Source organism: Echinops telfairi, unplaced genomic scaffold, assembly GCF_000313985.2.
Source record: "Echinops telfairi isolate 266 unplaced genomic scaffold, ASM31398v2 ScPeMD7_15;HRSCAF=58, whole genome shotgun sequence".
Classification (NCBI taxonomy): domain Eukaryota; kingdom Metazoa; phylum Chordata; class Mammalia; order Afrosoricida; family Tenrecidae; genus Echinops; species Echinops telfairi.
The window spans coordinates 560,027-576,493 of record NW_022103912.1 but is presented as its reverse complement, the minus strand read 5'-3'; the positions used below and the strand labels follow the sequence as shown (position 1 = coordinate 576,493).

The window sequence follows — 16,467 nt, the reverse complement described above, 5'->3', positions numbered from 1 at the left end:
GCAAACAGCAGTGACTCAAGGGCATGGGGACGGGGAGAGGCGGGGGTCAGGGACAGACTGACTCTTTCCTCTGCTCCTCTAGGCAAGCACCCATCGCAGTCAAAACAAGAAGCCACAGACTTTCCATCATCCAACTAACACACAGTCAGTCCCACAGTGAGTTAGGGATGGGGACAAAGAGGAGGCAGGCCATCCAGATAAAACCCACTGTGGCAGAAAAGAGACCTTCCCAGAATAAGTGTGAGATGCCTTTCTCCGTGTCTCCTGGTAGTCAGTCCAAACCACTGTCAGTCGCATGCTTCCTAGGGCCACAGGAAAATAGAGGGCTCGCTCCAGAAAACAAGCCAGTTACTCAGAAACAGTGTTTCTTGGTAGAAACATGTGTAATACATATTACAGAGAACACAGATCGCAAAACTTCCCAACAAAAAATTGTCAGTAAAATGGACTAGAAAAGGCTATGCATTTTTGCAAATAGAACTCTCTAAAGTGCTAACGAGGCGCCTGGGCAGCTTCTCCTCAGCAGCATCCCACACTTAATTTTCCATGAAGAGCACGCTGCTAGGACCTAAGGGAGACATCAAAGATTAAGATGTGATACTTGTCCTCCAGGAACTTCTTGTGCAAAGTCAAAGCCTGAGCCCACGTGGGACTCTCCCACAGAAGGCAAAGGCACACAAGCTTTGCCTGTTGGGAAAGTCTAAGAAGGAAGAATTAATCTCTCCCTTTCCCTCCAGTGACATTTCCTTAAAGAACATCGAGTTGAAACATTCCTGAAGATTTACTATCATCTACTCAACCACGGGGCTGGTAAATATTTAACTGTGCTGCTAGCGTGGGCTGGAATTTGTTGGTACTGATGAGCTGATAGAGGTAGGAGTTCCATACGCCATCACTTCACACTTGCTTCCAGACAAGGTCACTAGTCAGGTGGAGATTTCCACCAACTGCACTGAAGTGACCAGAACACGGTCTAAGGAATACCAGGGTCTCACCTCTACTAGCAATATCAGAGATGAGTCTGAAGACAGAAGCAGGGAACGTGAGGATAGCTATAAGTGGAAAGGGGGTCATGGTAGAAGGCAAGGGGAGTATGGAACACTCCAAGCATATTCCCTAGGACAGGTCAGGGCACAGAGAGGAAAGACAAATGGGGAACAGGCATGGGGAGAAGCTGGTGCCAAGGCTGGGACAAGGCTCTTCCCACATCTGGTCCCTCTGGCCTTTGTCAGCTCAGAGCCAGGTACAATGAGATACATAGCTGTCTGCTTTGACAGAATACGAGTCGTTTTTATAGTTTTCCTTATTGCAAATACTCTTCCGCATGTGGATCATAACACACATTCACATAGACAAGGTTAAGTAGAAAGTGCTACTATTAGGGTTGCATATCACACAGAATGTAGGATTCCCTTCAAACAGAATGTGTTTTAAACACATCTCTGCAATCAGTAGACGGATGCAGACAACTTCTCGTGGTGTAATACTGCAAGAACCACTCTGCACCCATCTGCTGACTGCCACCTGTCACTGATGACACGTGTCTTAGCTTCCTCAGGGTGCCGCAAAAACAGCTGGGAGGGGAGCAAAAGAGTAGCTTCCCTCCTGGGCCGGTAAAATTCAAGATGGAGACTGATCAGCTCAGAAGCTATGGCAACTGTTATTTGAGATTCTGAGCAGTTGATCTTGATCATTTTTGCTGAGGGACATGGGATAATAACAGGGACTTATTAGGAAGATGCTTGAACAAAATTGAAACTTCAGTGGGGAGGGACAAGGTCAGGAAAGATAAACCAAGGAATTTTTCCCACCACAAAAGCTGTACCTGCTCGTTCCTAAAGCATAGCAGGGCTGCTCGAAGAGCATTAGAAACCCTTACCCACCTACCCTATGCCGCTGATCTTCCCCCATCCTCCACCTTTTCTTAAAGGAACATGCTTTGAGTCCCTCCAGAATGCCCAAGCTGTCATTTTGACATGGGTTAGATCCGCGGTTCTTAACCTGTGGGTCACGACCACTTTGGGGATCAAACGACCCTTTCACAGGGGTCGCCCGATTCATAACAGTAGCAAAATCACCGTTATGAAGTAGCAACAAAAATATGGTTTGGGGGTCACCACCAAATGAGGAACTGTCTTAAAGGGTCACGTCAGGAGGAAGGTTGAGAACCACTGGTCTAGATCAGTGAGCACAGAATTATTTTAGGAAGGCCCAGAAGGAAGGTGTCAACAAACAAGCTTCATGTTCTGATAGTTTGTTTATTAAGGCAGCTCTGATTTTGAAGCCATAATTTTTATTTACCCTTATGTATGTATGCAAACACACAATACTCTCACACATGCGCACATATGTATGCAGACACTCACAGTGCCTCATCACCGAAGACTATAATATGTCCTCGGCTGCTGTCTCAAACGCAGCACAGCCTTACTCATGGAGGGCCTTGTGATGACAGGGTAATTTGGGAGGAGTAGAGCCTAACGGAAGAGGAGGCACTGGTTGTGACCACTGATGGGCAGACGCAAAGCCTGTGACCTGGGATATCTCAGCAGGGAGTACTGCTCTACAGGCGGCTGGAATAAGCTGGCAGAGGTGCCAAGGTTAAGAGGGAAGTGCACATAGCCTTTGACCCAGTGATTCCAGAACAAATCCTGCACATACTGTGGGAACACACCACGATTTAACTGGAATTCAAGATAGAAGTACTGACCCCAGGAGGGCGATGTGATGACAACGTCCTTCTTTTCACAGAAAGGCCGTGGTAAGGGACCCAACAGTCCGGCCACTCACCTCTGTGAGGATGGTGGTCTCATACGATGGCTGGTATTTCTCCTTCTCTTGGGCAGTTCGTTTCTCCATCTTCTCCCGGTCAGTTTTCTGTTTCCGGTCAGCTCCCTTTGGCTGTCATTGGAGAGCACAGACATCCAATTAGTGCAGAGCAGACACAGCTACGCTGCTAGAGGAGGACCCAAGGTCAAATGGTAACTCCTAGGCCTGCAGACTCCCGACTAGCCCCAGAGGCCCTGCAGCCTGGAAGGACCTCACCGAGAGTCTTCCTCGCCTCTCAACCTCAAGCACCTGGTCTTGGACCACTCTAACTCCCGCGCCGAGGGAACGCAGAAGCTGCTATTGGGTCCTATTCACTCGGCTGCGCTTCTGATGTACTTGGAAAGGATCTTTCCCAATGACTACTTGCTTAAAGAAAGAAACCTGGAAGATCCATCAACTCGTTGCCATTAAGTCAATTCGGATGCACAGCAATCTTATAGGACGGCAGTTAACTGCTCCCCGAAGTTCACAAGGCTGTAGTCTTTATGGGCAACATACGGTCACATCTTTTTTTCTATGAAGCGGCTTAAAGAGGTTGAGCTGCCATCTTTTCAGTTAGCAGTCGGGTGCTTAATGAAGACACCACCAAGACTTACTGAACCTTCAGCAGCCATGGAAACTCCCCGTGCATCCTGGGTGACTCATGGGGGAGCAAAGGGGATGAAGGGTTACGGTGGGCAGCAGGTCTGGCTTGGGTCTGGCCGCGCAGGCTAGAAAACCCGGAAATATGATGAAGGCTGCCACCCTCCAGCTCCTGAAACCCTGCCATGCTTCAGCTGACACTGCACATGTAGGGTAGCATCTTCATCTGCCACCATGCAGATGGGCCCACCGAGGCTGCCTCCTGAATGGCCAAGGCTGCCATTCCTGGGCAGCCAGCAAACCTAGGGTGCTTCTGAAGGGTCTCTGTGCCTCACGGGCACTCCTAGCCCTCTAACTCAGAGATTAGCACAGCAAGGCTGAAGTGTATCATCAAGGTCAAACACCAAGAACCCCATCATCATTCACTGCAGATTCTCTATCGCCACAAGGTAGACCCAACCCAAGTGTACTTCAGCGTATGAACAGATCAACAAAATGCAAGCTGAATGAGCTGTCAGACACAAAAGGACAAATATTCTAAGATCTTGCTTACGTGAAAGGTCCAGAATTGGCAAATGCAAAGAGAACAACAGTCATTAGTGGGGACCAGGAACTGGAGGGAGGTCAGTGGGGAGTTGCTGCATCAAGAGCACTAAGTTCCAGTTCAGGATGATGGGAGACTTTTGAAAATGAGTAAAGGTGATGGTAGAAATCATGGTGAGTATAATGAATGCCACAAAGTTGTATATTTAAAAGGAGTCGAAGTGGCACGTTATTATACATATTTCACAATTTTTTAAAGGAAAGAAAGAATTAGCTCAGAGGGTAAGGAAGTGCTCATTCACCATAAGCCTGTGAAAGCTGGCCGTTCTAAGAGGGACACCGTCTGTCCTTCCTAACCTCCCACCCTCAGAGACATGATGCCCTACAGAGAGCCCTTGAGTGCTTTCACTAATGGGGTGCCCCAAGGTAAGAGGAGTTAATAAGTTGCACCCACCTCTTCCAGGTTCTTGGTCACGCCCATCTCAACTGCTTCTGTGAATGGGGACTCTGCTTGAAGTGGACATACCCTCTAGACAGCCTATGAAGCCACTTTCAGGTGACATGAGGCTCACACTTTGCTGCAAGAGAAGCTAGGGCTATCCCCATGGGACTCAGACCAGGAGCCTTGCCGGCAATTCCCATATGTGTGGCTGAGCAGTCTGGTGGGCAGAGGCCTCTGTGCCCTCCCACTCCTGAGTTCTGAATTGGGCGTCGACGGAGAGCTAGCTAGGAAGGGCTGGGCGCTGCATGAAGGCAGAGAACTCCCACCTCGCCCCTCTCTCCCACTGCCCAGCATGGACCTGACCCTCAGAGTAAGTCTCCATTAGGAAGTGAGTCATGGTCTGTTCCACGGGTGTGGCCTGTAATTGGCTTAGCCAGGTGGCCAGGACTGGCAAGGAAAGGGAGGCTCTGGAAAGAATGTAGCTCTGCCAATGCCTGGATTTTAGCTCAATGAACCTATTTTGGATTTCTGACCTCCAGGATTAAATAATAATAAGTATGTGTTATTGCAAACCACGAAATTTGCTGTACGCAGTAACAGCAGCCATAGGAAACGATACAGGGAGATCCGCAGCTTCCTACAAAGATTGATTTCAGTGCTTCGTAACCCTAAAGCAGGCTTCTGAAGGTACTCATGACTCTGGTAGGAGAGACAAAAATACACACTGACCACAACTTCGAGGATTTCGAGATTCAGAGGTAAGATTCTTGTTTCCATGTAGCAACCCAGACATCTGACCTCATGCGTAGCTACCATCCGTCAGTGGAGCCTGAGCTGTTACATGGTGTCACAAGGTTAGAGCAGTTTCCGGACTAAGATAGGCTAGGAAGAAAGGCCTGGAAATCTAAGTCTAAAAATTCAGTCCAAAGCGTCCATCAGGAGCTAGAGGCCAATTCTACAGCAACTGACAGCCACCAATGATTCTTCCTCCCACATCTGGGCCAGCAACCCTCATTGGTCATGAGTTCTAATCCGTGGAGCCCAGCTGTGACCCTAGAGTCCCAGCCCACGGTTCTCAGGCAGCTGATTGCTTATCTGATGGGACAAGTTGCCAGTCTGCTCTCCCGACTGAGGCCATGGACTCATCCTTGGTTGTCCTACTTCTGCGTTGGCACGTCTCACAATCACTGCAGAGCTCTTTCTGTCTACTAGGCTCTGTGACAGATGCTATAAGAAGGTAGATGGCACTGCTCACCTTCAAGAGCTTCCGGTGCTCTTAAGCCAACAACAAACTCTAGAGTCAATGCTGACTCAGCTTAACCCCATAGAACAAAGTAGATTCTAACTCTATTGGAGTAGAAAGTCCCATCTTTCTCCCATGGAGTGGCTGGTGATTTCAAATGGCTTTGACCTTTAAGTCAGCTGACCAATTTGTAACCACTACACCCCCTGGACTCTGTCCCATGTGGTTAGGGGCTATCAAACCATTCAATTGCTAGGATGACCGTCTTCCTGTGGATATATTCACATCCTCTCACTTCCAGATGGTTCATCCTGACTGACCCAGTTTTCTAATAAGCCCTACCTGAAAAAGAGTTGCTCTCAGAATCTGGCCCCAAGAAGATGAACTTGTTCAGATGCTCTAAATTCATCTGAGAGTGAGCAAAGGTTGGGACGTACTGGCGGCTAATTATTCAGGTGACTCCTGTGATCAAGCAATGCCATAGCCCCCCTCTCCCCTCAGCCCCCCCTCTCCACCACACAACGGGTACAGGCCTCAGAACAGAGCCACAGACCTGCTCGGGTCTCCTCCCCTCACGCCGCAACACTCCCTCTCCTTGGGCCACACGGGGCCAGGAGCGAGAGCACGGCTACAGGGGAGCAGTCTGTCCACGCATGAGTTGGAAAGCAGCCATGGGTAACTGCAGCAGGGACGCAGGACAGGGAGAAAGGAGAAGATGCTGTCCCCAGCAGGAAGGCATTGCGGAGAGAACTGGCATCGGCCCTGTGTGAAAAATGCGCCAGGCCTCCAGGCGTAGTTCCCGCTTTGATTCTGTTTTTCATAAAATTAGCTTTTCCCTTTAAACAAACAATCTGGTAGCCTAAGATATTTAAAATGGCAGCAAGACCCTTGATATACAAATTGCTTTTCAAATAAGTGGTAAAAATGTACATAGCCACTGACATGTGATACTTAATTTCTGCAAAATTGTACCAATAGTTTACACATTCATGCAGGTGCATACTTGTATTATTATATGTAGTTAGTTTTATTAATTTTGTAGTTATTAATGGTGCTTTATTTGAAATTTAATTTGTATGATTTAGTAACTATTGAAAATACTTTATTATATACCTATTTATAAATAGTTTCCCTTATGTGAACCATCTGCTTATGTCTTATTGCCATCAAATGTATATAAGTCCAATAAATACATTTGATGGCAATAAGACATAAACCCGATTTGATTCTTAATCAACTCTAATGTGAGCATCTGTGGACAATTACAAATTCACTGGAAGGGGGGGAAAATCTAAAAATCTGCAAATCCTCATAAATTGAGCCAAGCACTGATGTCCAGGAACCTCAACATTTCTGTTGCTGGCTGAGCAAATGCCACACTTCAAACGCCATCCACAAAGGCGAAAGACCATCACCCTTACCCAGGAGCACAGGTAGAACCTGGGCTAAGAGCCTCCAAGATCCCAGCTGCAGGGTAAGCACAGGCAGGCCCACTGCCGGCTGCATCCACAGCCTGGAGGAGGGTGTGGCGAGGCTGTCCTACCTTGAACACCTTGACCTGGCAGCTGGCGGAGTGCAGGTGCTCAGTGTACTCCCCATTCTCGTTCTGCTTGAAAGTGTCGATCTGCACTCGGAAGGGCACACCCTTCTCTCCTCCATGCTTCCTTGGGGTAAATTCTGTGCTGATACAATGTACCTGGAAGGGAAGACATGGAGCTGGTAGCAGAGTGGGGCAAGGGTTTGGATTCTGGGTATTCCTCTCCAAATGAAAGTCTCATCTTTGCCTACCATGGGCAGACCTGCCTCAGCCCCCCTACTCTATGCCCCCCCATCCAACCCCTCAGGCTGGTGGCCCATCCCCCTACCTGCAAAAGACATTCCCACGGCCCCACCCTACTTACAAGAAAGCAGTCCCAGAGCAGAACCCCCACCTCCATCTACAGCCATTGCCAGCCCAGATGCCAGTGGTATTCCCGCAATAAACCGCTGCGTGTGCCAACCTCTAATCGATTTGGATGGCAAGCTTCACCAGCATGTGGTTAAGTACAGTGTGCAGTGAAGCGACACCAATCAAAACCCCCCAACAGGAAAGAAACGTGTTAGATGCCCTTGTAATTATCTCCTCATTGTAAGGACACATCTCGGCGACTTGGCTGTCCAAGGCCTGACTGTAGACGCATCCTTAACCTTGGTCCGGTCATGCTTCTTTCTGAAGAGCAGCCAGCTCAGTCTGCACTGCCGATCCAACCAGAAGGTACAAGAGTTGTGTGCGGCCATTGTGGAGTTCATGTTCCTTCATAGCATTTACATTCTATTGGCTATTGTTTGCAATATAGAGATGATTTAAAGTGCATGGGTTGGGGGAGTGTGTAGGTAATATGCAAATATTATGCACTTTACAAGTTTGAGTACTTATAGGGATTCTGGAAGCAACCACTTTCCCCATCCCCCACCCTGCCGATACTGATGGATGACTGAGTTCCCAGGAAGTATTGATAAGGTTTTCTATAACAGCTTCACATTTATACTTACCTTTTATGTAGATGATATCAAAATTATTTGCTTTAAAATCTAAGCAATATGCATTTTGATTGAACTGCTTACTGTAACTGTAACCTAAGACCATAATGATTTTATTCAGGAAGAAATTTTGAGTGTACCTTCAAAGACTTGACACTGTTGTTAGAGAAAAAAAAAACATTTCTAGACAATGTATGTTTGGTTTTTTTTGTTGTTTGTACAAAGATACAATATTTTGCTAGTAATTAAAAATACAAAATGAAAATAGTTTTTTGTCCACAGTTGGAGACGATGTTGGATAAATGTCTTTTTTCAAGGATCACAGGACTTTTTAACTTTCATTTTTGTCTGTTTTCTTTACCAATTATAAAAATTTTTGTCTGGATTTGTGAAATTCAATGTTGATCAACTGTATGTATTCCTTTATAGAGCCTGGAGGAGGTATTTCACATAGCACGTTTTATAATATTTGGCCATTTAAACAAAGGTATATTTATATTGGGTTGCCTTCTTTTCATTAGATCATGAAACATTTTTCTTATTGGGATAATTATGTATCACTTGTATGTGAAGGAAGCCTGTGACACTTTACACTAGCTAAAATGCTGAGATTGTAGTTTATTTTAACCAGTCTTCTCAAATATGGGGGGGGGGTCAGAGAGTCACCCAATTTATTAAAAAACAAAATAAAACAGATCAGAAACAAAAAGCAACTTCGTTTTCTAAGAATTCACTAGGACTTAAGGAATCAGTTCTCACACTGCTTCTTTTTACAGTAAAGAAGAAATTGCCTCAATGAAAAAAACTATTCAGATGTGTTTAATGCCGTTGAATTAGATAATGAGATGATCTGAATAAATTAATTAACTATCCCAGGGATAAGAATAATAATGTAAATTAGTTTATGTTCCTGATTTACATTTAAAACATACTCATCAGAGAGTTTGGAACAAAATAAATGTAAACTTCAAAGAGTAAATAATAAATGTAAAAATACAGTAACTCAGGATTATATGTACCTTTGAAAATACACTAATAAAGATAATGGTTAAAAAAAACACCTCTCTCCCCCCCTTTCATATCTTTACTTCAGAGGCCCTGACAGACCCCTAAGCACCACCCTCACGCCTCACCCTGAGACCTCTTCCCCTCAGCGACTCACACAGACTTCAGAGGTAGGACACAGCTTAACCCTTAGTCTCTCTCTGCATGTCTGTGTCCAGGTCAATTTGCCAAGCTAGACTCATGGCCAAAAGGCTAAAACCATGTCCACAAGGCGAGACTCATTTCTGTATTTCTGGTTAAGTGCCTGTTACACAATAGGCACTTGATCTACATGTTTTATGATAACAGTAATGTAATGATAGCTTTTATTGAGGAATTACTCTGGGTCCGACACTACACCAATGGCTGATATTCGCCATTGGATTTAGTCGCCCAAACAAATCTCTATGATGGGCTCTGTAGAAATAGCACCATGTGCTGAGAAGAGAAGTTCAAAGACGTGAAGAAGCCGGCTAAAGGGCACATAACAAATGAGAGAGGTGGAGTTGATCTAGAACCACAATGCCACAGTCTTACCTTTGACCAGTTCTGTCTCATACAGTATGTGGCACTGGGCTAGAGACCCACCTCATGCTCAAACTGGTGCTGAGAATTACAGACCAGAAAGGACTCTGATGTTTTCCCTTCCTTTTGCTTTCTAGGCATTTGTGCTAGCAAACATCGGATTTGAGGTCATTCTTTGCCCTGCTCTACTGTGGCTCTGAGCAACACTGACTCTCTCCTTCAGTTTCCTTCCCTGGAACAGGGAGTCCACCAAGACCTTAGCCAGATCGGCTCGTTTTGAGGAGATTTAGAACAAATCCTAAAAGCCCTGGTTTCCTCATAGAGGATACTGTGCCCTTCCACTCACCTGAATGAACGCAGAGGCTCTCTTTGCAGGATCCCACAAAAACTCCACCGCATTCAGCTGGGTCGGATTGGCCCTGGGGTCCAAGATACCAACTGACAGTGGGATGTCTGCACACACATACACACACACAAAGAACAACTGTCAGGCACTCCCAAGCAGGACCCTCGTTCCAGGTGCAAATTCCTTAATCACAATGTGAAATGCCAAAATTCTGAAAACTAAAGATGGGCAGAGCTGATTTGGCAAATACCCTAATTTGAGTTGACATGGACCTGTTCGTGGTCTTTATCCCATTTGGGGTAAACAGTCATCTCATCTTGCTGTAGAAATATGGTTCTGTTTGATTCCCTGATGAATATATGATGCTATGGGCATGTTGTTATGTGCAACTTTGACTCCTACTAATCCTGCAGGACGGAGGATAACTTCCCCAGAAGATTTCCTATATAATTGCATATCTCCAGGTCCTTTCTCCCATGGATCCACTGGTGGCTTTAAACCACTGCCCTTTTAGAAGCAGTCAAGTGCTTAACTAACTATTATGTCACCAGGGTTCCTGCTGGGGGTATATGTACCGCCCACCCCCATTACCATTCTAACTGCTGAATTCCAGCACCTATCTGATCCCCAGGGTTGTACACAAAGGACAACGGGGAACTGGCCCTAAAAGTTCCATTTTCATTACCCATCTCTGTTATTTAGTTTCCTATTCTCCCCTTCACCTTTTTCCAACTTCTTTAAGGCATGCTCTTTAAGGCAGGTCTTTGAACGCCACTTTTCCAGCAAAGGTATATTCTGTCTGCAAGCTCCCCCAGTCTATGCACAGGGCAGGTGGACACGGAAGGGCTCAGTCAGGCATGGGTATCAATGATGTCCAGGAAGCCCTCTTGAGCACCTCAGGCTCTCCCTGGCTGGGAGACTCACCGATGTCCAGGATCCGATCCCCCGGACGACTCCAGCGCCAACCCTCCAACTGCTGGTGCTCCATGTACTGCAGCCGGCGATCATGAAAGACCACGCGGATGATGCTCTGGGGAAGGGGTGGCAGGCAGACAAATGGAGAGGCCACGAAGAGCCTCATCTGCTCCCACAGCCAGGGCAAGTGCTCCCTATTTACAGGGCCCTCCTCATCAAGTCCTCCCAGTCCTCAAGCTCCGTGTACTACATCTTCCCACAACTCCCACAGCACTCTCAATGGCGGCACCGTAATAAACAAGTCATGGTTGTCACGATGTCTGTCATTGTTATTAGAAGTTAGACTGTGTCTCCCCAAAATATGTGTTGGAATTCTAACCCCCTAAGCTGGGGGATACAGTCCCCTTTAGATATAGGGTTTCTTTGTTATGTTAATGAGCCATTTCTGTATAGGGTGTGTCCTAAACCCAATCACTTCTGAGTTATGAAGACATCAGACACACAGGGACAAGAGAGCACAAATAGAAGATGGATGTCATGTGAAGGTCAAAGGACTGAGGAGCACCAGGGCCATATAAGCTGAAACCAAGACTATCCCCAGAGCCACAAGAGACAGAGCCTTCCCTGGAACTGGTGCCCTGAATCAGGACTCTAGCTTTCGGAGAATTCAGAAGATGTGTTCTTTCAAGCCACTTGCTTGTGCTATTTCTGCTACAGCTACGCTAGATATCTAAGGCAATTACCAACTGCTTTAGATCTGTGTCATGTCGATCCCTTGGTGAAGTTGAGGAAACTACAGCCCAGAGGAATTTGGTAAGTGCCAAAGCCAGTATTGGATTCGGAGTCCTTCTAATCCAGAACCCCTCAGCACAAGACTGGCTTTCAAGCCCTCTGACTTGCCTTGGTCCGTGTTCAAGCAAGCCACTCCCAGAGCTCAGGGCTGCATCTCATGCATCAAGTCCAAGTTGAACTCCACGTCTTCCTCTGAAGCCTTCCAGACCACCCATAATAAGCCCAGATGCTCAGAACCCAACCGAGACCAAAGCCTTACCTTGACATATTTTGTGTTCAGATCTTGAAAGTCTCCCAGTTTCCGGTTCTCCAGAAGGCGGATTTCATAAGATTGACCTAGAGGGGGTTGATGGTACACGATCCATTTCTGAATATTCTTAAGTTTGGGGTTCACCCGGCTAGGGACCTTCTCAATATGTTCAGTGCCTGCCCAGGCCTCCTGGTCTTGGAAGAGCAAAGCAGAGAAGGAAGTCCTCAGCCAGCTCAGACCCTCGTGGGGTTGAATCCCCCTCCTTTGTCCATTCAGCCTGGCCAGGCTCTGACACCCCAGGGCATGCACCACCGTGACAAATAAAGATGGGGAAAAGAGGAGAGGAAAGGAAAAGCCACCACAGTGTTGAGAGAAAAAATAGAATCCAACAGAATATAGTATGGCCCTTAAAGAACACAGCTTCATATTTGAATATATATAAGGAAACACCACCCTACCCCATACAGTTGAATAGCTAAGTTATTGAAGTTCACATTGAAGGAGTAAATAACTGGACATGCCTTTCTTGAGAGTAGGTTTAAAGGAATGAATAAAACCCTGTTAAACATTGCCTCTAATGGCAGAATGAAAAACAGTTTCCAGTTAAAAGAATTTCATGCATTCAAAGGGGTGTGGATATTCCATTTGGAGACATCTAACCAGCACAAGCTAGTTAAAGAATATAAACAGATAAAAAGATCCATCTCTAATAATAAGAAACTTCAAAGTACATAAGAATAACCCAATGAAACTAGTTTATTGAAAGATTAAAAATATACCCTGTATAAAAAGGACACACCAGGATCCTAAGTGAAAGATTGTATATTGAGTGGTGTGGCTGTCAATTTCCCCCCAAAATAAATAGGTTTCAAATCAATTCTGAAACAAGAGAAGACATTTTTAAATAATTAGTCTTGGAAGATTTTATAAACTTTAAGAAACGATAAATAATTAATAGACTCACAAGAAGTTATAGAGGTCTTGAGCATCGTTCACGCCATGATGAGATCTTCTACAGCTATAATTCATTCCCTAAGCCAGGAAAGTGACCCTGGTACAATCACTAAACTACAGACCTTACTCAGCCTCACCTAGATTGTGCAGGTGTTCATTAGTTGTTTTGTGTGCGCATGCATTCCTGTTGCCAAGTTTGCAGTGAGTGCTTAACCATGGCACCTGCAGAGCTTCTGTGGATGTATCTAGGTGTATGAATTTCTAACATGTGATTGGATCCGTTTTTTTGTTTGTTTGCTTCTGTTTAAGTCCAGATTCCCACCTCATAGCCAATATCAATACAAGTAGTCCCTAAATTTAAAATTAACTTCCTAAGGGTTTATTTTATTGTAACATGAAGCAACTGTTTAATTATTCCACAGGGAAGACCTTTTTGAGGCTAAAAATAACGGGAAGAAGTAGGGAACACATCTAGCTATATAAAATAAGTACACGTGTGTATGTTGTGTGACTGAAACTTAACTGTACACAACTAGGACATTTGATTTAAATAGTCCCTGAATGACAGCCTCTGCACACACACAAAAACAAGCAAGGAAGCAAACGAACAAAAACCCACATCTCAGACCCCCAAACCTGTGAATGTAACTCTACTTGGAAAAAGATCTTTGCAGGTGTCACTAAGTTAAGGCTCGGAGATAAGGAAATCATGCTAGAATACCCCAGTGGGTCTTAAACCCAATGGCAAGTGTCCTTTTAAGAGACACACGAAGGGCACAGGGAGGACAAGAAACCGCGAGGGTGGCGGCAGTGGTGCAGCCAAGAGCCACAGGAAGTTGGAAGAGGCAACACAGGGAGCTCTTGGAGGGAGGACAACCCTGTCAGATTTCAGATTCCCAGATGTCAGAACTGCGGGGGAATAAATCGGTTGTAAACCACAAAGTTGTGATAACTTGTTCTAACAGTCACAGGAAATGCATAGTCTCCCAATGCGCAATGGAGTGGGCAAACAATATGCACTGAAATGATTCTTTTCAAATATTTGTTGAGCAGCAGCTCTGTGGCTAGCACTGTGGCTGAGATTCGTTTTACAAACTTATCCTAATTTGGCCTAAAACAGTGAGTGAGCCCCCGCCCCCCAGCCCCCCAGCACTGCCCAGGGTGCTGTCTTCCCCAGTAGATGAAAGTGGTACCGGCCAGACTCTTATCTTGACCATTTGGCTGTTTAAAAAGATGTACGTCACAAGACTCTTTGTTGACCTACTTGACCCTTCCAAGCTTTCTGAAAAAGTGAGATTTTTAAGATACATTTCTAGTTTCCTGAACCAAAAACCCAACCCTCCCTTGACACCCAAAGAAAATGGAGCCTCACACACCCTAACTGGTTTTTCAAGTGTCTACTACCTGCCTCAATGAAGAATGTAACCTGCTTTGGTATGAGCTCAAGGTTCAAGAGGTCATTACCTCTGAATTACATTGACCCCAGGGTCCCGTTAGCACTGACCCCAGTCTCTGCAGGGCAACCCCCTCCTCCACTGCAAAACCATTTACAAACTCAAACAGCAGGAGCAGCAACTCGAAGACCGGAGTGTGGTGCTCAGCCCGACATCACAGCTTCTTCTGGACCAGGAATGTTGACCGGGAAATACTCTTCCATCTGAATCGTCTTACTCCATCCTTTCCCACGCATGCACTCTGGAGCTCCTCTCCCGCCACACTGCACCTCTCCGAGCTCAAGTCTCCATACTGGACGTGCACCTTCCGCCTGAGTCTTCCCCAACATCAGCAGCAGTGTGGGCAGATTCACCTCGTGACCCCAAACCTCATAAAGCTCCGATCCCCACCCTCACCAGCCATCTGCAAAGTGAACTGCCCCTTTGCACCAGGGCATTTCTTTGCTTGAAGCAACCCATTTCAAGGTCTGGATGGTACCATGAAGGTAGGCTCTCTGAAGGGAGTGTTGAATATTATTCTAAAGGACAATGACAGAATCTGCTAAAGTAAGACACTCTCCTACCTGAAAAGAGCTGACAATCTTCTGGGGTACACGACATAGTACAGGAAAAATGAAAATATATAGTAAAAATTTAAAACTTCCTCAGTAATTCTCAAGAATGAGGGATGAATAAAAGGTTTGAATATACATGTAAGATGGACACAATTTCTGTAGTTGACGGATGAGGTACTTAGTTTATTGTGCCAACCTGGCTGATAAATACATGTGGGTTAATTGAAGGGCGGAGGGATTCATGGCTCAGTGAGCCTCACTTTTCTAGTTCTCGGGTCTCTTGCTTTGTGAGGGTCGGACCAGGGTGCAGCTGCCTTAGCCAGTTCCCTGTTTTGCTGGCAAGGCTCACTTCCTGCAAGACATCCCTGAGGAGAAGTCACATGGACCTACCCCTGATACAGCCCTGGATGCTGGAGCAGCCACGTGGAGACCCCTGCCCACACTGAGATGCTTACACATTCACTGACTCAGCTTTCCTCGTGCAGTCAGCTGTCATTGCATGTGTTTTGTGAGATGGAGGAGGACTTTGTGGATTGGTGTCGGACATATGGGTTAATGTTGGACTTGTGGACTTGGGCAGTACTGGGTTGTGATGTTTTCTTGATGCACACTTAACCTTTATATTCAACTCTCTCTTATAAACAAGTTTCTGTGGATTTGTCTCTTTAAAGTACCCAGACTAACACAACGGAGCTAATGAATGAAACAGCAATCCCGAGCAAAGGAACAAGCAATGCGGATAGGTAGGAAAAGAGAGGCTGCCTCTTTGGCTACTTCCTTAAGTATTCAAAACTACCTTTTTTTTTTTAAGTCGCCATTGAGTTGTTTCCAACTCACGGTCACCCCACATGCATCAGAAAACTGTGCTCCGTAGGGCTTCCAATGGCTAATTTGGGGCGGGGGGGGTGGGGGTGGGGGTGCCCAGACCTTGCTTGCTTCCAACGCACCTCTGTAAATAGATTCAACCCTTCGGTGTTTGTTGAGCACTTGCGCTCGTCCCTCAGCAAATTCTGCCCGTGTACGAACGCACCTGAGTCTCCGAACACTTCCATAGCCTGCCACTCCCCACCCCGGAACAGAAGGACACAGAGGCTGAGAGGTTGCCCGACTCTAGATAAGTTCACACAGCCAGCAAGTGGCAGGCTCGGGTCGTTGCTATGCGGTGCCATGGAGTGGGTTCCGATTCATCAAGACTCTGGGCACAACGGAATGAAACCGGGCCTGGGCCTGCGCTGTCTTCATAGCAGGTGTTAGTAGGCTGGAGAGCGCACGATTGCAACAACCATGCAGCGTCTAAATCTGTTTCCAAAACCCACTACACTGGTTGCCATGTCCTACTCTGCATGGCATTTGCAGGCAGGAGACATCTGGCCGGCAGTCCCTCCATTGATCCTTTCTGGAGGGCTTGTCTCCTCCACCACTTAGCTTCTCTACAATTTCCTGTGACATCTGAGCTTAGAACGCACCCGCCGCC

At 46.2% G+C, this 16,467-nt stretch overlaps 1 protein-coding gene across 2 annotated transcripts in view; it reads right to left on the bottom strand.

The window, feature by feature from the left end:
• Positions 1-16,467, bottom strand: part of TFCP2L1 (transcription factor CP2 like 1) — a 69,345-nt gene that overhangs the window by 28,911 nt on the left and 23,967 nt on the right. For both annotated transcript variants that reach the window (XM_004711875.2, XM_045287435.1), the window contains exons 3-7: positions 12,041-12,117; positions 10,999-11,104; positions 10,075-10,181; positions 7,183-7,335; positions 2,791-2,901 (exon numbers count right to left, since the gene is read on the bottom strand). In XM_004711875.2, coding sequence (XP_004711932.1) covers positions 2,791-2,901; positions 7,183-7,335; positions 10,075-10,181; positions 10,999-11,104; positions 12,041-12,117 — 554 coding nt within the window. The remainder of the gene's footprint in view (positions 1-2,790; positions 2,902-7,182; positions 7,336-10,074; positions 10,182-10,998; positions 11,105-12,040; positions 12,118-16,467) is intronic.